At 42.6% G+C, this 23,641-nt stretch overlaps 1 protein-coding gene across 1 annotated transcript in view; it reads right to left on the bottom strand.

The window, feature by feature from the left end:
- Positions 1-23,641, bottom strand: part of TMEM132D (transmembrane protein 132D) — a 722,321-nt gene that overhangs the window by 245,907 nt on the left and 452,773 nt on the right. The window contains exon 7 of the mRNA XM_077159548.1: positions 12,304-12,344. Coding sequence (XP_077015663.1) covers positions 12,304-12,344 — 41 coding nt within the window. The remainder of the gene's footprint in view (positions 1-12,303; positions 12,345-23,641) is intronic.

Genomic DNA, 23,641 nt, shown 5'->3' with positions numbered 1-23,641 from the left:
ATAGATGAACACTCTATTCAATTCCATTAGCCAGTGTATCTATCCTTATGCCAGTACCATGCTGTTGTGACCACTGTAGCTTCATAATATGCCTCAAAGTCAGGTAGTGTGAGACCTCTGACTTCATTTTTCTTTCTCAGGATACTTTCAGCTATCCAGAGCACCCTGCTCTTTCAGATAAATTTGGTTATTGGCTTTTCTATTTCTGAAAAGTAGGTTTTGGGGATTTTAATTGGTATTGTATTGAATCTGCAAATCAATTTAGGTAGAACTGACATCTTAACTACATTTAGTCTTCCAATCCATGAACACGGTATGCCCTTCCATCTATTTAGGTCTTCTGTAATTTCTTTTAACAATTTCTTGTAGTTTTCTTTGCATAGGTCTTTTGTCTCTTTAGTTAAATTTATTTCCAAATATTTTATTCTTTTGGTTGCAATTGTAAACGGAATTTTTTTCTTGATTTTGCCCTCAGATTGTTCATTACTAGTGTATAGAAACACTACAGATTTTTGAGAGCTGATCTTGTAACCTGCTACTTTGCTGTACTCATTTATTAGCTCTAGTAGTTTTGTTGTGGATTTTTTGGGGTTTTCAACATACAGTATCATATCATCTGCAAAGAGTGAGAGTTTTATTTCTCCCTTTCCAATTCTGATGCCTTGTATTTCTTTTCCATGTTTAACTGCTCTGGCTAGAACTTCCAACACAATGTTGAACAACAGTGGTGATAGTGGACATCCTTGTCTTAGGGGCAAAGTGTTCAGTTTTTCCCCATTGAGGATGATGTTAGCTGTGGGTTTTTCATATATTCCCTTTCTCATGTTGAGGAAGTTCTCTTCTATTCCAATCCTTTGAAGTGTTTTCAACAGGAAAGGATGTTGACTTTTGTGAAATGCCTTTTCTGCATCAATTGAGATGATCATGTGGTTTTCCTACTTTGAATTGTTGATATGGTGTATTACATTAATTGATTTTTTTATGTTGAACCATTCTTGCATACCTGGGATAAATCCTACTTGGTCATGGTGTATAATTCTTTTAATGTGCTGCTAGATTCAATTAGCTAGAATTTTGTTGAGGATTTCTGCATCTATATTCATTAGAGAGATGGGTCTGTAGTTTTCTTTTTTTTTTACTATCTTTCCTTGGCTTTGGTATGAGGGTGATGTTGGCTCGTAGAATAAGTTTGGTGGCTTTCCCTTCTTTTTAAGTTTTTTGAAGAGTTTGAGCAGGATTGGTACTAATTCTTTCTGGTAAAATGCACATGTGAAGCCATTTGGTCCTGGACTTTTCTTTTAGGGGAGCTTCTTAATGAGTGATTCAAGTTCTTTACTTGTGATTGGTTTGTTGAGGTCATCTATTTCTTCTCAAGTCAATGATGGTTGTTCATGCCTTTCTGGAAAGCTGTCCATTTCATCTACATGGTTGAGTTTATTAGCATAAAGTTGTTCATAGTATCTGCTCATTAATTCCTTTATTACTGTGGGGTCAGTGGTTATGTCTCCTCTTCCATTTCTGATTTTATTTATTTGCATCCTCCCTCTTCTTCTTTTTGTCAACCTCACTAAGGGTCCATCAATCTTATTGATTTTCTCATAGAACCAACTTCTGGTTTTGTTGATTGTCTCGATTGTTTTCATGGTCTCAATTTTATTTATTTCTGCTCTAATCTTCATTATTTCTTCCCTTTTGCTTGCTTTGGGGTTAGTTTGCTATTCTTTCTCTGGTTCTTCCAAGTGGACAGTTAATTCCTCGAGTTTTGGTCTTTCTTCTTTTTTGATATAGGCATTTAGGGCAATAAATTTCCCTCTTAGAACTGCCTTTGCTGCATCCTATAAATTTTGATATGTTGTATTTTCATTTGCCATGAGATATTTACTGATTTTTGTTGTAATTTCTTCCTCGACCCACTGATTGTTTAAGAGTATATTGTTGAGCCTCCATATATTTGTAGATTTTCTGGCCCTCTGCCTATTATTGATTTCCAACATTATTCCTTTATGATTTGAGAAAGTGTTTTGTATGATTTCAATCTTTTAAAATTTATTGAGACTTGCTTTGCAACCCAGCATATGGTCTATCCTTGAGAATGATCCATGAGCACTTGAGGAAAAGGTGCATCCTGCTGTTGTGCGGTGTAATGTTCTATAAATGTCTGTTATGTCTAGTTCATTTATTGTATTATTCAAATTATCTGTTTCTTTATTGATCCTCTGTCTAGATGTTCTGTCCATTGATGAGAGTGGGGAATTGAAATCTCCAACTACTATGGTAGATGTGTCTATTTCTCTTTTCACTGTTTTCCTCATGTATTTTGGAGCATTTTGGATTGGTGCATAAATATTTATGATTGTTATGTCTTTTCATTGAATTGCTCCTTTTATTAATACATAGTGTCCTTTTTTGTCTCTTTTAACCGTTTTACATTTGAAGTCTAATTTGTTAGATATTAGTGTAGCTACTTTTCTGATTGTTATTTGCATGAAATATCTTTTCCCAACCTTTCACTTTCAATCTATATTTAGCCTTGGGTCTAAGATGTGTCTCCTGTAGACAGCATAGAGATGGGTCGTGTTTTTTAATCCATTCTGCCAGTCTATGTCTTTTGATTGAGGAGTTTAATCCATTAACATTTAGTGTTATTACTGTACAGATAGTACTTTCTTCTACCATTTTGCCTTTTGGATTTTATATGTCATATCTAATTTTTCTTCTTTTTACCTTTACTGATAGTCTTCATTTCTACACTCTTCTCCACACCTCTCTCTTCCTGTATTTTGTATCTGCCTCTAGTGCTCCCTTTAGTATTTCTTGCAGAGCCGGTCTCCTGATCACAAATTCCCTCAGAGATTTTTTTGTCTGAAAATATTTTAATTTCTCCCTCATTTTTGAAGGACAATTTTGCTAGATAAAGAATTCTTGGTTGGCAGTTTTTCTCTTTTAGTAATTTAAAGATATCATCCCACTGTCTTCTCGCTTCCATGGTTTCTGCTGAGAAATCTCACATAGTCTTATTGGGCTTCCCTTGTATGTCATGGATTGCTTTTCTTTTCTGTTTTCACGATTCTCTCTTTCTCTTTGACATCTGACATTCTGATTAGTAAGTGTCTTGGAGTATGTCTATTTGGATCTATTCTGTTTGGGGTACACTGCACTCCTTGGATCTGTAATTTTAAGTCTTTCATAAGAGATGGGAAATTCTCAGCGATAATTTCCTCCATTAGTTTTTCTCTTCCTTTTCCTTTCTCTTCTCCTTCTGGGACACCCACAACATGTATATTTGTGTGCTTTGTGTTGTCATTCAATTCCCCGAGTCCCTGCTCATATTTTTCCATTCTTTTCCTTATATTTTCTTTTGGTTGTTGGATTTCAGATGTTCTGTCCTCCAGTTCACTAATCCTATCTTCTGCCTCTTGAAATCTGATATTGTAGGTTTCCATTGTTTTTTTCATCTCTTCTACTGTCTTTCATTCCCATAAGTTCTGTGGTTTGTTTTTTCAGACTCTCGATTTCTTCTTTTTGTTCATTCCTTGCCTTCTTTATATCTTCCCTCAATTCGTTGATTTGATTTTTGATGAGGTTTTCCATGTCTATTGGAACATTCTGAATTAATTGTTTCAACTCCTGTATCTCATTTGAGTTGCTGGTTTGTTCCCTTTTCTCGGCCATATCTTCAATTTTCCTAGTGTGAGTCGTTATTTTTTGCTGGCATCTAGGCATTTAATTACCTTAATTAGTTTATTCTGGAGATTGTTTTCACTTCTTTTACCTAGGAGTTTCTTGCTGGATGACTTTGTTGTCTATCTGTTCTTTGACATTCAGTTCAGCTTTTTCTGGACCTCTAGCTTAGGTTTTGTCTAACAGAGCAGAATTTTTCAGTTCTTGTTTTTTTGTTTTTTGCCCTGCTTGTACGCTGCCTTCCCCCAGCCCCACCCTTAGGAGGGTCTACTTAGGCATTATAGACCCCAGCCAGATTTTCCCAGACCAAACTGGCCTTCTCTCAGGAGGAAAGGATCATTTGTATCAGTTTTCACCGAGGGTGAGACCCAGCAGGTTGAAAGGCTTTCCTATGAAATCTCTGGGCTCTGCATATTTCCCGTCATGAACAGTATGTGGCGCTTGTCTACCTGTGGGTTCCCCTAGCATACCTTTAACTTCAGCAGACTCTCCTCCTGGGGGTGTGGTCAAGACATAGGAGAGGTTGTAGGCTGGCTTTAATTGCTTCAGTTTTCTTGACCCTGGGGTCTGAACTTCTTGAGGGAGGGAATCTACCTGAGCTGGGCCCCACCTCCTAGGGAATGCACAGGCTCCAGACAAGCTCTCAAACAAAACTTGTTTCTGCCTATGCCTGGGTCAGTTGCAGCCTGAGAAGCCCTGCTGCTGTATCCAAAGGTAGTCAAGCCATAGAAACACAGCCACAAAAATAAAAGAGAACAATCTTTCTCAGAGCAGGACCCCCGTTCCTCGGGTTTACCAATCAAGAGCATAAGTTGGTATGTTGCTTTTTGTACGTTCAGATCGTTATGTGCCCCCTTTTTTCCTTCAGGTCCCAGACCCTTTCGAGTATTATGTGTTATCTGATCCAAAAAAACCTCTGTTTCTTTTTTAACTTTTTCTGTCAGCCCTGTCCCCTCAGCACCGGGGTAAAAATCAGCAATCTCCACTTTGACAAGGTTCAGCTGAGCTGGGGGCCTATTTTTAGTAGTCAGAATTTGTGAATTAATTCCAAAATTGGAGCTTACTTGCACTCAGCCCCTGCTGCCGGCAAAGTCTCTTTCCTTTGCCCTCTGGGAAGCAACCTGTGGGTTCACAGCTGGTCCAGCTGGTCCAGACTGGGGTACGCTGTGTGTCCAGTGACTGACGTGGCCCCACCAGTTGTTCTGTCCTGTTCCTGGCTATTTAGTAGCTATTCTGGAGGATGAACTAAATCCCACACCTCGCTAAGCCACCATCTTGGCACAGCACATACATTCTTAACGTACAAACATTCCATACATGGTGCACAAACAATGGCTCACGATATCATCACATAGTTGTTTATTCATCACCAAGATCTTTTTTTAGAACATCTGTATCACTCCAGAAAAAAGAAATAAAAAGAAAAAAGAAAAAACTCAAACATACCATACTGCTTACCCCTCCCTCTTACTGAGCAGTAGTATTTCCATCTAACCAATATATATTTTTAAATTTTAACATTTGTTGCCCCTATTATTTGTTCATTTTTAATCCATATTTTCTACTGAACTGTCCATACCATAGAGAAAAGGAGCATCAGACACGGGGTTTTCACAATCACACAGTCACATTGCGAAAGTTATATCATTATACAATCATCTTCAAGGAACAAGTCTATGGGAACACGGCTCTACAGTTTCAGGCACTTCCCTCCAGCCTCTCTAATATACCTTAAACAAAAAGGGGATAGTTATATAGTGCATAAGAATAACCTCCAGGATAATCTCTTGATTCTGTTTGAAATCTCTCAGCCACTGACACTTTATTTTGTCTTATTTCTCTCTTCCCCCTTTTGGTTGAGAAGGTTTTCTCAATCCCTTGTTGCTGAATCCCAGCTCATTTTAGGATTTCTGTCCCAGGTTGCCAGGAAGGTCCACAGCCCCTGGGAGTCATGTCCCACGTAGAGAGGGGAAGGGCAGTGAGTTTGCTTTTTGTGTTGCCTGAGAGAGAGAGGCCACATCTGAGCAACAAAAAAGGTTCTCTGGAGGTGACTCTTAGAACTAATTTTAAGTAGGCTTAGTCCATCCTTTGTTCTCACCTTCCTTGGATGTGGATCCCTTCTATCTCTGTCTGCAGGCTCACATGGCAGTATCCACTCGGCAGGTCTGCGTTTTCTTCTAAGGACACCAGTCATTGGGCTAGGGCCCACCCTAACCCAGTATTATCCATCTTAACCAACGACATCTTCAAAGACACTATTTCCAAATAAAGTCATACTCTGAAGTTCTGGACAGGCATGAATTTGGGGGGCACTTTTCAATCCAGTATCGTGGTCCTGGTTTGGAAAGATGTGGTGAGGCAGTCAGACCCTGAATCGTAAAGGTTTCATCTTGAAACACAACCCCAGTGCCCTGTGCTGGGGCACCCTGGGGGCTGCCAGGCCCTTCCCCTGCTAGAGCAGGCCTAGAATCCTCCACAGCTCGATGAAGAGCTTGAAGCAAGGAATTAAGGGCTTGGAAAGGTTCATGTGATTGCAATGTTGGGAATGGATAAGAGGAGGATGAGAGAGAATGTGTGAAGACCAGGTAAGGAATTTCAAAGGTATAAAGCCATAGAAGACGACACACTTGAGTTTGTGTGGGCAGTGGGGAATTTGCAGAACTAAAGCTCATGGCATATATATATTTCCTTTTTTTTTTTTTTAAGCTTCTGTTGATAGAGCCACATCTTCTTACCAAACTACCTCCACTGTCCACCTGCCCAATGCAGGTATAAAAGGGGACAGACACATGACAGATGCATTCACACAAGGAAGGTAACCACATAGCTGCTAAAGCCTATAGACCAGCTTCCCCTACAACAAGAAAGGGTAAATGGAAAAAATTGGAAGCAACATGGATATTTGAATACATGTACGGGTTGCTTGTTATCTGAATATGACTCAACGGTAGACTCCACTCAACCATCTCTCTGCACTTAGCATTTGCATCACAAATGTCCATCATGAAAGCCACGGCTGATCATTATTTGTGTACATAGCACAACAACATGAACATACTATAGAATTCACTTTGAATGGGATATTTCAAATCTTTTCAAAGATGCCAGATTTCATAAAATCATAGATAGAATGTTGGCGAGAGCTACTTAAATTTCTTGATTCACACACTATTGATAAATGAGGCTATAGCAAAGTTAAATATCTTAATGGATGAAAAAGAGGATATCAATGAGGATAATGACAAGTCAGGCACTTCAAAAACATGCTATGACTAAAAAGGCACAAGATAAACCTGTGAGAAAATCTGATGAAGAGCCAGATTACTTTTCCAAAATTGATCAAAAGTGAAAGTTTTTTCCCTGAAAGATTACCATTCCCACCCAATCAAAACTGGTTTCAGCCTTTATCTAAGAATAATTCTGCAGTTCTAATTACAAGTTTTATTTAAGATGCAATAGGTAGACGGCCAACTAGAGTAGCTTGAGATTGGCCCTGCTCCACGGAAAAGTTAGAGAAGGGACAGGAGGGTGACTGGGGCGGCTGACCTGGGAGAGTCTTCTGTACCACATGCGGCAGCCCTATTTGCAAAGGCTGAGGAACTGAGTGGGGGAGGGCTGGGGCCTGGGGAGTGCACAGAAAGGAACGCGGGACTAGGAAGTAGGCCAAGCCATGTTCCTTGGGCGCGCTACCCTTACCAGGGCAGCCCCATGACCGGCGACTCAACCCATATCCTATGCACCCGAACCCCATCACCCGTTCCCATGTCCCGTGCTCCAGGCATCCCCACCCCACCAGCCCCTAGTGCACGAACCTGATCCCTACTCCCACCCCAAGTACAGCCCAGCCCACCTCTCCTGCACCCCTCCTAAGCAATACTCCCCCTTCTTGTTCCCTTAACATAAAGGGTACAAGCAGTAACCTCCATACCTAAGGTACCTCTGCCCCTGCCCCTCGTGCCGCACAGCCCCACCCCTCCTCCCTGAGCTCAGTGCATCCACCACACACACAGGCCCCCAATCAGCTCTGGGAACTGCACTTTACAGCACTCCTAGACCCTCGCATGCACACAGCCCTCAGCCTTACTTCCCAGTTCTGAGAAAGTGCCGACCTGCACAGCCGGGTCACAGTTGCCCCCAACCCACAAAGGCATAATGCTGACCTCCTGCCACAGCTCTACGCATGTGCACAAAGGGCCCCATGCCTTAGACCAGTGCACACCAAGGTTACACCACCCAGGCCGGTGCACCACACAGCTACATTCTCCCTGGTCACTGGGCACCCACGTTCACTAGCATCAGTGTAACGTCTGCAACCTGTGCCCATACCTGACCTGAAACAAATCACCGCACTGAGTGCTCCACCCCGTGCCCGCTCCCTGCTGTACAACCATCCTGCAAACACAAGGCCTTAGACTACTGAAAGAAATCAACTCCCAAAGTAAATCAATCAAGATATTTCCATGCCACGAAGACAGCAGAAGATCACCAAGCATATCACAATGCAGAGCCTAATGACCAATTTAAAACACCAGAGGAGACACAGATGTTGGAACAACTAATCAAAGATGTGCATACAACTCTATTAAAGAAAATAAATGGGGCAGCAAATGACAAAAAGGAGATCAAGAAGACAGCAGAAGAGCACAAAGAGGAATTTGAAAGAACAGAAAAATAACAGATATCACAGAGATTAAAGATGCTGTTGACCAAATAACAAACATTCCAGAGGCACACAACACCAGATTTAAAGAGACAGAAGAAAGAATACGTGATAGAGAGGGCAGGATAATTGACTCTGAAGACTCAAAATAGCAAATGGCCAGAAGGACAGAAAAAATTGAATGGGAACTCAGGGAAATGATAGACAAAACAAAGCGCACAAATAAAAGAATCATTGCTGTCCCAGAAGGAGAAGAGAGGAGTAAAGGGCTAGGAAGAGTAGCTGAGGAAATAATGGGGGAAAACTTCCCAGTCTTCGCAAAGGACATAAATATACAAGTCAAAGAAGCCCAACGAAGTCCAAACAGAATAAATCCAAATAGGCCTTCCCCAAGGCACATACTAATCAGTCTGTCAAATGTTGAAGAGAAGCAGACATCCTGAAAGCGGCAAGAGAAAAACAATCTACTACATACAAGGAAAACCAAATAAGACTGAGTTCAGTCTACTCAACTAGCACCCTGGAAGCAAGAAGGCAGTGGTATGATATATTCAGGACCCTGAAAGAGAAAGACTTCCAGCTAAGAATTCTGTACCCAGCCAAATGGTCCTTCAAAACTGAAGGAGGGATTAAAGTTTTCACAGACAAAGAAGTCCTGTAAGAATTTGTCAACAAGAGGCCGGCCCTACAAGAAATACTAAAAGGAGTTCTGCCAGTTGTAAAAAAAAAAGAGAGAGGTCTGGAGGAGGGCACAGAATTGAAGAGTACCACTAAGGGTAATTTAAAGAACACAAGGAGAAAGTGGGAAAAGAATATCATAAAGGTATACTCAGAGGCTTATAATACAGAATATAGAGGACTTAGAGATACATAGAAGCTAGAGATGGGTGAACTGTTAGCTAATGAGGTTGAACTCCAATGTAAGGGAATAGATAGGAACAAAGGTGATTTTCTATTGATCTAGAGGTAATATTACCATACTGAAGAGGAACAAGATTGAAAGGGGTTATACAGACCTATGTATCACACTGACTCACACTATAAATATGAGTGAGTTCTTATAAGAATTACTTCAAAGATATGCTTCTTGTACAAAGAGTGTTTAAGTCCAGGGTACAGGGGAAAACTGCTATTGCATGCTAGGAGCTATGTTCAAAAGGAAACCATCAGCACTACCACAGCTACGGCAGAGGTAAATAATTGGGTGAGGAACAAGAGTTAAGAGGAAGTTTAGATTTCCTATTTGGTGAAGGTGTATTTATTGGTTTTCTGTCTCTTGTGAACAATGAAATTATCTAAAAATGAGAATGTTGATGGACTGTGGACTTTGGGCCTTCTACATGATGTGCAATGAATACAGGTAGCTGAAGGATGCACTGATGGAGAAGTAGATTGGTGAACATTGTGTATACTTGTGAACAAAGGTTGTGCTGCTACAAAAAGGAACAATGTCATGAGGCATGCAACAATGTGAATGAACATGTGGGACATTTGGTGAGACAAAATAAGCCAGAAACAAAAAAATAAGAATGGTATGGTCACCTTTAGAAAATGCTTATAAGAAAGCAGGGGCCTAGTTGTAAGGTTTTAGAGCAGACGTATTATGTCTGGAGTGGTGATTATTATTTCTGGATTTTGAGAAGCTGTTTTATATACATAACCTGATACTTAGAGATAAGAATGAAGCCGAACAGGTTGGGGTTAAAGTAATTCAGAACACAGGGGTAAGGAAGATGGTGTCTATATTTTAGAACCATGCATACTCTTTGACACCAATGGAAGAAAGGTTTATTTGGTCTGGAACTGAAATTTTCTATAGTGCATAATCTAATTCAACCTGTATGTATAGCTCATTTGAACAACTGAAAACACAGGGAGCCCAGAATGAGGAAGAGGTCCTTTAATCCTATATTGATTATTGTAATGCCTGGAAACATCCTAGGGTATATTAACCAGATAATCAAAAAGTATTGGCAAAGCACCCTGAGGGAGGCAAGAAAGACTATGGAACTATTAAACCTTACCATCAGGGAATCCTCTGATACTGTGTCAAACTTTAGGGACATCCAAATCAATAGGCATGCCCTCGATCATGAGGCTTACTCTTGTGAAGCTTATGTAGGTAGCAGAGAAGCTTAGACTACCTATAGGCATGCCTAAGAGTTACTTCTGGAGGACCTCTGTTGTTGCTCAGATGTGGGCTCAGTCTCTCTAAGGCCAACTCTGCAAGTGAAATCACTGCCCTCCATCCTACGTGGGACATGGTATCCAGGGGGTGAAAGTCTCCCTGGCGACATGGGAGAGGACTCCCAGGGATGAATCCAGACCTAGCACCGTGGAATCAACAATTCCATCCTGACCAAAAGGTGGAAAAGAAGTGTAATTAATAAAGTATCAGTGGCAGAGAGAGTTCAAACAGAGTCGAGAGGCTACTCTGGAGGTTGCTTTTACATAAACTTCAGGTAGACCTTGCTACCTGTCATAACCTGCCAACCCCCAACCAGGACCATCCCAGCCAATCCTAAAGAACTCCAAGGGCAATTTATAAGATTCCACAAGGGTTCCAGGCACTAGAGTAAAATTTCCAGAAACCTACAACCTCCAGATGGGTCCCTGGTGCAGATAAGACCTGAAACCTAGCCCAGCCTCTCCAGAACAGCAGATAGTTCCATCTCCCTACCTCATATTAGTGATGGACTTCTTCCAAAATGAAGAATTAGAATCGCCATAGCCCAAACAACCCCAAAGAGAGGATTGGAAAGATCAAAGGTGATGGTGGAATTATACATAGAAGATAGGACTTAACAAATGAATATAAATGCTGACTCATTAAATTGATATCTCTTTTAGTCTCCAGTATTTTAGAGCAACTGTCAGTAAAAACCTGAAATTGTGAAATTGTAACCCATGTCAAACTCTGTAATATGTTCTACAACTAATTGTCGTGCTGTGCTTTGAAATTTATAGCTTTTCTCTCTATATATTACTGTTCACAAAAAAAGAAGGAAAAAAGTTGATCGTGATGAAAGGAAAGTATTTAAGCCCTCTAGCCTCCCATATTCTGGAGCAGCTAGAAGGAAAAATAGGAGAGGATTGTATGGTAGCCCATGACAAACTCTGGGACCTATCCTGTAACCACTTTTTGAAGAGTACTTTGAGAACTTGATTTTTTATTTCTTTGCTTTGTATATATATTACACTATACAATTAAAAAAAAAGGTAAAGAAAAAAAGTTCCAACATACAGTGATATGGCTCAGTTTCAACAAGAATATAGCGGATAGAGGATCCTGCCATTGAACTACTAGCTACTACATATGTTAAGGTTACTTCTTTATCTAATTTATCAGTATTAAAAACTGTTTAGGTGCCAAAGACAAGGAGATTGGCTTTGGTAATTTTTAAGCTGTTCTCAGCTTCTAGCTCCATGACCCATCTAAGGCTCATTTATTCAGGGGAAGTAGCATCAATGACTAAGAATCTGACACACTCCTCCTGGCTCCACCATTCGGTCACTTTGGAAAAGCATTTTCCCTGTGAATCAACTTCACGCTTTTCATAATGTAAATGCCTTAATAAACAGGCTGGAAAAATTAAGTGGTAGCTCAACAGGGACTAGAAGTCTTCCCACACAGAATTCATTCTCTAATAAACAGACAAACCATAGCATATATTTCAGTGCTAAGTCAGTAGATATTACACAAATATCAAACAAAGTTAGCAAGAAATGGTCGCCTTTATTTCCCACCCACAGTTTAGGAAAAATGAGAGATCCATGATATTCTATAGTGGCAAGAATAGAGAAAACCATTTTCACAGATGAGAATTTAATTGTCACAGCTCTTCTAAGGGCCAGCTTGACAGTATATTCTAAAGCCTTAAAAAAAAAAAAGTACAATCCCTTTGTCCCAGCAATTGCAATTTCAAGGAATATAGATCTGTGTTGTCCACTACAGTTTCTACCACTGAGTGCCTGAAATGCAGCTAGTCCAAACTGAGATGAGCTCCAAACGCAGGATCCATCCTGGATTTCAAAGACTTAGTGTGGGGGAAAAAAGTAAAATATCTCTATATTTCTATAATGATTTTAGGATGATGTTAAATGTTATTTTTAAATGGTTAAATGTTATTTTTGAAATATTGGGTTAAATAAAACATTATTGATATTAAAAAAAGATGAAATAATCTTACCTTCTCAGTTTTTTAGCTTAATTTTATAAAGATAAGTTTCTAGTCAAACTTTACTTTGCCCCACTTTTATTATGAGCTTTTAACACCTATTTTACACAGGTTCACTTTAAATGATCTTTTGTAGGATACTTATTAACCTTGGTTAGAGAGGGGCGTCCAACATTTTAACAAAGAGAGATAGGACCAGAGAGGTAGGGGTGAATAATCGGAACCCACAAGGGGTCTTCATTTAGTAACAGGACAGAAGGACAAAATTCCATTTAAAAATGAAACGTCTTTGAAGTTCTCCTCGGGTTCCCCTGTTCTCCAATTTTAAAGTGTTTCCCATGCGTGAGCTGGAGCCTCTGCTATGGACAAATATTGGAAACAAATAAGTAACTCTTCCATCTGCACATCATGACATCTTCATAAACACACTCACTTGGAGATGGAGAGAGAGAGTTTATTTTTATATATTTCTTTTGGTTGGGAGTCTTCTCTGAAAAAATACAACAACCCAATTTGTATGCCACAGGCACATCGGCATTCTTGCCAGGTCCACAGACTGAGATGACATCTCATCTGCATGAGCAGGCATCTATCTGGGATGCCATAAACTCTTTCTGCTCAGCACCTGTGATAGAGCTCTAGATGCCACTTGGGCAGAAAACACAAAATCAGAATAAGTTGGATTTGGCAAAGAAGGTAAGCAGACACAATTAGCTCCTGAAACTCTCTCTACTTTTGGGAGTGGAAGAAGGTGTGTCTTTGCTTTGCCAGTGCCACATGCCAACTCCTTCAACCTTCCAACTTGAATCGACAACTGTACGTAACACAGCATTTCCCCCTTTGACTTTGCGCTCAACTTTTAATCAAAGATGTTTCCTCTGCTACATCTGGCAACTCAGTGTTTCTACTGATACCCCTTCCTTACCATCTTTATTATTTGTTTTAGAGAAAACACATCAAGAGGGATTCCTCTATCAAGACTCTACCTCAAAAGGATGCACTGACAGTCAAGTCAAAGGCAGATTTATTTGAATGAGAGTTTTAGTCACTTGGTGAGGGTTTTGCAGGCCTAGTCTTGGTAGAAGTTTAGGTCTTATGTGAGGGAAACTGAACTGTCTTCACCAGGAAAGTGAGGTTGTATGCCCAAATGTTTACCCTTGACAGCTAAATTGAATGTGAAATTCTGAGCACATAAAATCTAACCCCATCAGCTCAATACTGGGATGAATGATCGGCAAAGCCTGTTTTTCTTTCTCTAGGTATGATCTTGTTAAACACACACTTGAATTGCTGGAGCAGAAGAAAGGTTCTACATTCATTTGAAAATGCAAACAGGATTACTAATTGATAGCAAAGATGATTGATAGAGCGACTTAATGGTTTTCTCAACTCCCATCTGACATGACAAATGAAAGCTGAGAGGCTCAGATGCTTTATTTTTTGTGATAAAAAATAATTCAAATATGTATCTAGTTGATTCTTCCTATGAATGAGATGATTCTGTTTCTTAAGGCTTAGCTGTTGAACTTCCAAGTGAAAAAGCTTCACCACATCCTATGATCAATACATAATTGTGTTTCAGCCTTCAAGGGCTCAAGGTCTGAGGTTGAAGAATTAATTTGCTGGTTGAGGTTAATAGAATGTCAATTAATTTCTTAGAATAAGTGTCAATACATCCAGTTAAGTCTTGAGATTTAAATATAACTAAAAATAAATTTTATGCCAATGTTGCCTTCTTGCTTTTGGATGTGATGTGTGATTACGAGGAAAATTTGATCAAGAAGTTTGTCTGTCTCTTAAAACCAACTGGGTATGTTTATTATGGGTTTCATGCGAAGGAAATGGAATTCACTGCACTTTATTTTATGTCAGGTTTCAAACACCCGCCCGTAACCTTACCAGGTGATGCCTCTCTCTGGGGGGCGTCTGGGCTGCATGTACACTATACCAGGAAGCAAAGACTCTGCAAACCCAGACAGCCTCAGGACTGTGGTGCGGGATTAGTTCACGGTCGTTTCCCTTTCTTCCTTTTTCCTTTTACCCTGTTCACGCAGACGCTGTCCAGGGCTTAGTGCTCCTGGGAAGGCTCCCCCTCGCCCCTTGCCCCCCCACCACCAAAAAAAAAAAAAAAAAAGGGAGTCACTTCCTGGGTTTTAAACTTTGAGTCCAGGCCCCTGGGGACATATAAAGAACTCAGCATATGGATAAAAATTTGGAAGAATTGTAAGGATGAGCTGTCCCCATACTCCAGCAGTGACTCAGAGATCCCTCAGGCTGGGGTGAGGAATTCAGGGTGATGAGAAGGGTTGAGAGGGGAGCGGACACTGCAGGGGACGGGTGGGGGGCCCATCCGCGGCACAGGTTCTTGGTGCGGCTTTGAGAAAGCTGGCCCCAGGGCGGGCATAGGCACCGTCAGGGGCTGCCAACAGGCCTGTGGCAGACCAGCACTGGACCTGCCCACAGGCTCACAAGAAGGACACCCCTGTGTCCCAGGCCTGCGCGACAGCTCTGATGCAGACAGCACCAGGGGCAGGAGTGGAGAAGCTGGCAGAGTGTTCTGCTGAAACAGACCCCAGGCAGAGCTCATGCCAACAGCCCCGAGGCGAGGCTGGACCAGTCTCTTGGGGGCATCTGTGCCCCTGGGGCCAGACCAGAAGGACTTTCAAAGCACCAGGAACTGCAGGCCCAACTAACACCAAGGCGGCTTGGACTGTGGAGTAGCCTCCCTTACCGCATGCCATTTCGGCCACAACAAATCTAATAAGTGATTTGCCACTTTATGCAAAGGCGACAATGAGGCCACATCAGTTATATTATGCTCAGCCTTATAATAATTCAATAAATGATTCATTATGGCAGCCGGTAAACAAAGAGCAATTTTCAAATAGTCCAGTCATAAGATATTATGATTCGGGCTTAACATCTGTGGTTGTGTCTAACTGTTGACCTAAAAGCTGTGTCATTTCAGAATAGCGGTTGACAGCACTACACGTCGGGAGTCATCTGCGTAATTCAACAATACCGACGCTGGGTCCCAACCCCCACAGATTCTGATTTAAGTGATCTGGGGTCCGGACCAGGCCCTGGAGATTTTAAAAACTCCTTCCACGATGCAAACGTAAGTTCAAAGCTGAGGACCACCATTTGTGAACTACGAGTAAAACACAGTATTTGCAAGTAGTTAATCCTATCACATTTGGAGGGCAAGTCTGTAGAAGGTGCCACTTCTAATGACTAACTTTAAAAGCCACGCCTTGGGCCACCTCCAGAGATTCTGACTCAGCTGGTCTGGGATCCTGCCTGGCCAGTGGATTTTAAAGGCTTCCAGGTGATCAAAACATGGAACAGTCGATTTAAACTGGCGCTTGGCTTGTTCTGCATAAGAGTTACTTGGGGAGCTTTACAAACTGATATCTGAGCCTGATCCCCAGAAATTCTGATTTTTAGGTGATTCTGGAGTCAACCCTGGGCAAGCATTATTTTTAAAGTTTCCACGTGATTCTATAAGCATCCAGAATTCAGGTTTCCACATTTGGGGTGGAAACAGCTATGTTTAGTTGGGGTTGGAGTCTGTGATGAGACTGTGATGTTACTGGTCCAGAGATAAATGTGGATGGCAGAACTCTGGTTATTACAGGAAAAAAAAGAGCTTAACTATTCAAGAGAACACACAAAACCTTCTGAAGTACGCGCAGGCTCACGTTTCCCTGGTTACCGCCTGCTCACCTGACACCTATTGATACCTAGGGGCTGGACAGTGGCCTGGATCAGCAGCACTTCCCAGCAGACAAGTTCACGGCTTTCTCAATGTGGATTTCAAGCCCACCTGGGAGATGGGCTAGATAGAGGTTTTGGCTGGAGCCAAAGTTCAGAGAATTCAGAAGAGGCCAAACAATGAGGTTTAAAAAGCCATATCATTCTATTTAGACAGTGTCTAAAGGAACACTATGTAAAGGAGAAAACTGTAATGAAGTCAGAAGCTGGAAGATTTTAGGCAAGAGAAGGCAGCACTTTAATAAATACAAGAAAAATCTACTGGGTGCTAAGAATGTGCCAAGAGCTGTGCAAGGCAGGAGAATGCAGAAGCAAACACACGATGACCCCTGTTGTGGAGATGTGATACTTTTGAGCTCCCATTCCTCTTTCTTCTAGCAATGCATCCAGGATTTGTATTTGGGGCCCACTCCCTGTCCATGCGTTCAGGTGGCCCCACAGTGGGTGTAAGACCTGGTCCACTGTCAGCACTCTGTGGCCCTCGGCACAGAGTTGCATCTGAAATATGTACATTCATCCAATAAATGAAACTGTATTTAGGGAGCTTCCATCAGAGCAGGCACTTCTCAAGGCACAGGGATAAGTCCAGGAACAAAACAAAGCCCCTGTCATTGGGGTGCTGGTGTTCCCAGGAGACACAGGCGATGGGCCAACAAATAAACAGGAAGCCCAGTGATGATGCAGGTGAGGTGGGAGCTGTGGCACACCTACCAAATCTCCCGTCAGCTCAATGCAACGCATCCCTGCTGCTGGGAATAAGCGGCCGACAGCTCAGAGCTGCTCGTCTCATGGGAAAGTGACCCCAGTTGTGGGCACTGCCCTCCCCTAATCTCCTCCCATCCTGGGCGCAATGACCAGCTGAGGCAGGGACACGGCCTGCTGTCCTAGGTTGGGATCTTGGCCATCAGCCCTGCCCCACCCCAGCTCCAGAGCTTCCTGTCAGATTAGCTGAAACCTCTACCTAATTGAAGGCTGGTGCCCCAACCCCTCAGTGTGTCTCTCCTAAGCCTCAGTAAAATCCCTTCACCCAAGACTTTCTAGTAGAGCCTGTTTCCAAGGCACCCAATGTAAGACAAAGAGCTCTAGAGGAAAGTAACTGTAGCCAGGGGAAAGGGTGGGGGACCGACTTCAGCGAGGGTGGCCAGAGAAGGCTTTTCTGGGTGCTGAAGATTTCAAATGAGTCAAAATTCAAAAATGGGCCAGAGCTCTAGGATTCCCCGAAAAATAACCTTTCAGGCTGAGAGAAGAGTGAATGCACCGGCTCTAGGTCTACACTGAGAAACATTCAAAGAAACAGCACAATAAAATGAAATATTCTCCCTAATTGCTGAGATATTGAAAAGGGTATGGTGTGTCATCTGTCACACAGTGTCCCTTCCGTAAGGGTCAACCAAAGATTTCCCATCAGGGTTCTGTTAGCCGGAGATGCTGAGTCTTCCGAGCAGCAGGTTAGGTCTGGCTGTACGTATGCTCTAATACTTTTACTTAATCATGTCCCTCGGTACCTGGACCACTGGCATTTAGAAAGAAGCCTCTGGTCTACTTCTGCAACTGTGCAAAACCACATGATGGGGATTTCCATTCTGAATCCTAACTTGGTTTTTCTATTTCCTATCCATATGGTCCTTTCACTTGAACTCCCTCAATGAATTTTTTAAAACAATCTTGTCTATGTTTTATATTTTGGCATGCCACTTTATATCATTTGCGGAATGAAGTAGGATATATATAAACTAACTGAAATATTATCTTCAGTATTTTTGCACTGTGGTCACCATCTTCTGACAAAGTCATGCACCATAATATAATTTGGCAGTCTTGTCGGAGTCTCATTGCCGGACAGTGTCCTGAAAAATCTGCAAATACCCCTGGTATTGGCACTTCCTCACTACAGCTCTTCTCTTTTAGGGCCACACTAAAGCAATCATCTCAAAGCGAGACTTCAACATAGATTGGAGTAAAATTAGGTGCCCCATGCCTCAAAGGGGACTTAATTAAAAGATGTGAGGACGTTTTAAGGGTGAGACATGCACATCTTAAGTCCACTGTTGTCGAGTCTATGAAGCTGTCTTCCATTCCTTACCTGGTTATTCCAAGGTTGATCAAAGCAACGTTGCTTTCAGCTCTGCAGCTCTGTGGGACAGTTGTGACACCCAGCACTCTTGAAACTAATTGAAAGCTGTGTTCAGAAACGCCGGCAATTTTAAAGTTCTCAATAGCTCAGAGTAGATTTCTCAGAAGCTAATCAAAGGTTTGGGGGAACCTGAGATGAATCATTTCAAAGGTAGCTGAAAGCTGGAGAGCTTAGGCTGAAACAGAAAATTAAATAATGGGGTCTCTCCATGCTTTGCTAGCTTCTTCTCAGGGATGTCCGCCCTGAAGGAAAACTGGTCACAGCTCATGGCTGGCTCTAAATGGAAGACTGCCACCCCCATTTTCCATTCAGCCACTGGCAGAATTCCATTTACTAGCTATAGAGGCTCATTGAACTGTGGCTGGGCTGAGTTATTTTAAAATGTAGCCATCAGAACCATTACTGCTTGCTGTACTTTTTCAGTGGGGACTAAGATGCCATCAGAAAGTTCTGTCAACACTAGATGGTACAGGTGGATGGAGCAGGTGGATGGAGTAGATTTTGAAATAAATATCTTAAGCAGCTTCAGAGACGGAGACAAGTACAATCTCCAAATGGTATTTCCGATCACAATGTGCCTTTGGCTGCTGTCAGGAGGTAAACAACTGGGAGTGCTGCTGCACTTAATCAGACAGGTCTCTTGAGAACATGTTTTTAATTCAATCAATGGATTACATTTAATGAACCTGATTATGGGCAATAAACATTGGAAATGGATTATCCTGAAGAAGGGCTTTTGTTCTAATACGTGATTTAATGCCTTGGAAATGCTAGTTAGTCCTGTCCTCCCAGATTTAGTTATTTCTACTTGAGTGTGGCCACAACTCTGTTGTCAATTACACACTCACACAGGTGATAAATTATGGGCTTAATAACATATACTCAATAAGAATAGAAGGAAGAAAAGCAAACACTTGTCTACAGTAGCACTTGTCCCTGAAAATGAATAAATGAATGAATGGGTGATAAAGATGGCTCCTTCTACAAGGAGCCATCTGCATTGGTGAGAAGTGAGAAGCATGAATGCTGCAGCGGTTTGGAAATTAGTCATGAAACTTACAGCACCAGAAACACCTGTGGCACTGTTAATACATGCCCGGACTCCCGTGCTCCAATCCTGCCACGGTCGACGTCTCACAGGAGTCATGCCGCAGAAACATGCATTATGGGAGGTAGCTGATGGTGAGGTTTCAGGCAGAGGCAGGGAGAAGAGAGCTTGACCTGTGTCTGCTGCACGACAGTCTGCTCCTGCCTCAGCTGCAGGAAAGCACCTCCATCTTCTCCTTGTTCCCTGAGCTGAAGAACGCTGTGGCTCCTTGGAGACTGGTCCCAGTACTTCTGTTTGCTTTTTTTTTTTTTTAAATCAGTTCTAAGATGCTATAAGTACTGTGCAGACACAAGTACTTGCGCACGCATGTGCACTTGGTTTTATGCATTTATCCCCCAGCCCACTATCTCAGCGAATCTACAGAAGGATGCACCACCACGGGGATCCCTCCTGGGGTCCCTCATAACCCACCCACCTCCCTCCTATGCTCCCTCCCCATCCTTCATCTCTGGCAGCCACTAGAGGGGTCAACATGGCTAAAATTTTGTTCTCCCAAAACACGGGTGCTAAAGAGCTTGAGAACTGTTTGAGTGGGTCATTAGATAAGGATGTAAAGGAGGCCACTTTTATGCATCCTCTTTCCGTCCCAAAGAAGAGGAAGCTTCCCTCAAGCCCAGCAAGGCGTCTCTGATAGAAATCAGTCAGTCACTGCAGTGAAAAGAGAAGAGGACTGGAAGACAGAGCTAAGTCTCCGAGATAGTTCCTGAGGCCCGTTATATTCAAAGCCACCCTTTCAGAAGCCCCGGGTGCTGGCTTAGAGCTACACGTGTCCCAGAAAAAACATGCCTTAAACCTAATCCATTCCTGTGGGTGGGAGCCCACTGATGAGGAGACTCCAGTGAAGACGTGGCTCGCCTTCTTCAGGATGGGTCTGACTCCTATTCCTGAAGTCCTTCACAGGCAGAAAGAAATGCTGACAGGGAGAGAAAAAGCACAGGAAGCCAGAAGCTGAAGCTCCACAGAACCCAGGGAGAAGGGAGAGGCCACCCTGTGCCTGGCCACATGACAAGCCAAGGACAAGGACCGCCAGCAGCCAGACCCAGGACACCACAGTCTTGGGGAAGAAAGCAACACCTTGATGCCACCTTGATTGGAGACCACAGGAGAATAAACTCCCATTGTTTAACCCAACCCAGTCTGTGGTATTGCTTGAGCAGCCAAGGAAACTAAAACACCCTGTAATGTCTTTTTATACCAAATTTTTTTTACTGAGAGCATATGGGCCAAGTGGTATTTTATTTTGTGTCTTTCCTCCTACAAACTCTTATAGTTATATGAATAAGAAGTGATAAAGTTTCCTAGGAAAGCTAGCAAAGGAGGAAGACGAGGCTATGAATGATACACCAATAGGACTACCTGCCTTTCCCAAAACACTTCTTTCCTTTCAAAGATTCAACCAACTGCCTTAAATTGTGATTAGGTTTGTAACACCCTTTCTAGTTTTCAGAAGTTAGCAAAGACTTCCAGAGTGCCCACTGCCTTTGCAGGTGGAGATTTTCCATGATTCCCGTTGACACATGAGGAAACGGAACCACACAGGTCCAGAGACCTTCTCTAGGTCCTGCCATGCAGTGAAAACCAGTCCCTGGTCCCAAGGAGGCCATCTGACTCCAGGGCTGCCACCCACTTCTTTTTAATTTTTAAGCTTCTCGTTGGAATATAATCTACCTGGAGGAAAGCAGACACATCGTAAGTGAAGAACTGGACAGAGTTTCCTGAAGCGAATCCATCCTGCTAGCAGCATCTGGAGCAAGTAAAAGGACATCGGCAGTGTCCCAAAGTGTCCATCCAGGCACAATGCTCTGCCCCAGAGTGACCACCTATTGGCCTCCAATAGTGCAGGTTAGCTTGGGCGACTTGGATACTTTATGTTAGTGGATTTCTCCCCTTGCACTTATGTCTCTGGTTTTATCCACCTAATGGGAGCGTCACCTGTGCTGCTGCATGCAACTGCAATTGTACATTCCCATGCTCTTTGCTAGAGATTGTTCCACTGTGTGTATGCACCATAATTTCTTTGTTCTTTATGCTGTTGATGGGCATTTGGGCAATTCACCATTCTGGGCTACATTCCATGAACATTCCACTGAATATCTTTTGGTGGACATATGCGTACCCATTTCTTCTTGATAATGCCCAGGAGTACAATTGCTGGGTCAGAATTCTTACTCTTAAACATGACCTTGGTCTTGGAAAACTCCTGGTGGTGGTGCCAAATCTGTGAAAGCCCATTTAATCTCACTAGCAACTTCTATTCTGATGCCAAAACAGAAATGCTAAAACATCCAACAGTCCATTCAAATATCAAACATTCCCACTTCTATCTGGTAAGACACGTAAACCTAGAAGCTGGCTTGCAACTCTTTCTTTGAAATTTACCATCTTTCAAGCCTTAGCCATTTTCATCAAGTTTATTAGCACATCTGATCACAGTTTTTGGTGCACTTAAATTCTTTCCAGTCCATTAAGTTGACAAGGGGCATTCAATTACCAAGAAGACTATAATCATCCTGGAAAAGAGTCTCTAGGCAATACCCACAGCTTAGACACTTGCTCCAACCAAGTCATAACCATTAGGTATCCATCAATTCAGAAGCTCAGGTTGGCCCATCTTGAGATCCCTCTAGCAGGACAGCTTACAGGTGAGGTGAAGCAGCAAAGTACAACCTCCCCACGGGTGCAATCCTGACTATATGATAGCAGACAAAACAAAGTCCTAAATCTCAAGTGTTAAAGAAAATACTGATTCAATTAAACCAGCCAAAAACATAAGGAGGAGACCCTAATTATTAGCACCAGGAAGTCCTAATAACTGGAAGTGATTACATTTTATTGGGGGTATGAATCATTTTCATAGTAGGTAAAAATGCCGACCAAGGGTCAATTTTCACACTGTCATAGTATCTTCAATTTGTCTAAAAACTGCATGAGATTTAGAAAACTGGCCGCTTCTTATGAATATGGAGCATTTTTTAAAAAGGCAAAAATGAGCCTGGGGTGGAAAACATGCTTAGATCCAATCCATTTTTCCAAGGGCTAGGATCCAAGGGCAGCAGCAAAAGTCCTAGTTTTTGCTGTTGTTTTTTTTTTTTTTTATGGCTTTTGGAGTTAGCACAGTCTCTTCCCCCTTTCCATCTGTTAATAGAATTGTTAAGTTTGTGGTTTCTCAGTTGTGGTTTCCGTGACTGTGGGTTTAGCTGCAGTGAACAGGATGGTCTGCATTTACAGGATCACTGGGAGAACAGGAGGCCAGCTGCAGTCTAAGCGTCCAGGTTCTAGGACAAACTGGCAACGCTGCATCGCAGAAAGGGGCCATCCCAGAGCTCCCTGCCCTGTCTCCAGCAGACCTGTCAAGTCAGGGAGCACCTGCCAAACCACAAACTACCTCTGCCATGTGCATCCGCACCCATGAAGCCCCACCCCTGCCAGACTCAGGTCCAAGTCCCACTTTGCCTGTGAGCGTCTGATGGAAGAAACCTATATCACACCCAGAAACCCTCACTGTGAGGGAGTCTGGAAAAGGGTTCTGAGCTGCCCGCTGGAAAAGGCTAGGATGCAGGTTAAACCAGCTGGCCTGCGCGCAGCATTTAGAGACACTGTCACTGCAAGCACAGAAATGCCTGCTATATCATCAAGTAAATGGCACCCCTTTGAGACCTAAGTCAACCCTCTACAGACAACCTATGTGGAAGTTTCCTTTGATTCGAACAGTGGCTCTCCACCTTACTTGGGCATTCGATGCACCCGCATAGCTTAAAAAAAAACTATCCAGCTGGCCTGGGCTCCAGCTCGGGAGACCGTGATTCACCTAGTCTCGATGGGCCCAGGCTGCTCCCTCGATAATTGTAACACGCAGCCAGGACGAGGAATGCTGGGTTAGCAGGTGCAATATTCACCCAGGGAGTGCTAGCTTCTGGAAACCCACAGAACTTTACAGACTGCAGATGACTCTCTCACTGAGCTCAGGACAAGCAGGAAGAACAGATCATACCAAAAGGAAAGACTCAAGCATATGCTCCAAGCACATGTTCAGCCCACACTTGGGATGAGCACAGAGAAGCAAGAGAGTGAAGGGCTGCATTGAACACGTTTTCGGGGGCATTTTA

This window comes from Tamandua tetradactyla, chromosome 5 (genome assembly GCF_023851605.1).
Source record: "Tamandua tetradactyla isolate mTamTet1 chromosome 5, mTamTet1.pri, whole genome shotgun sequence".
Classification (NCBI taxonomy): domain Eukaryota; kingdom Metazoa; phylum Chordata; class Mammalia; order Pilosa; family Myrmecophagidae; genus Tamandua; species Tamandua tetradactyla.
Note: the sequence above shows the minus strand (reverse complement) of the source record. Positions and strands in the feature narration are given on the sequence as shown.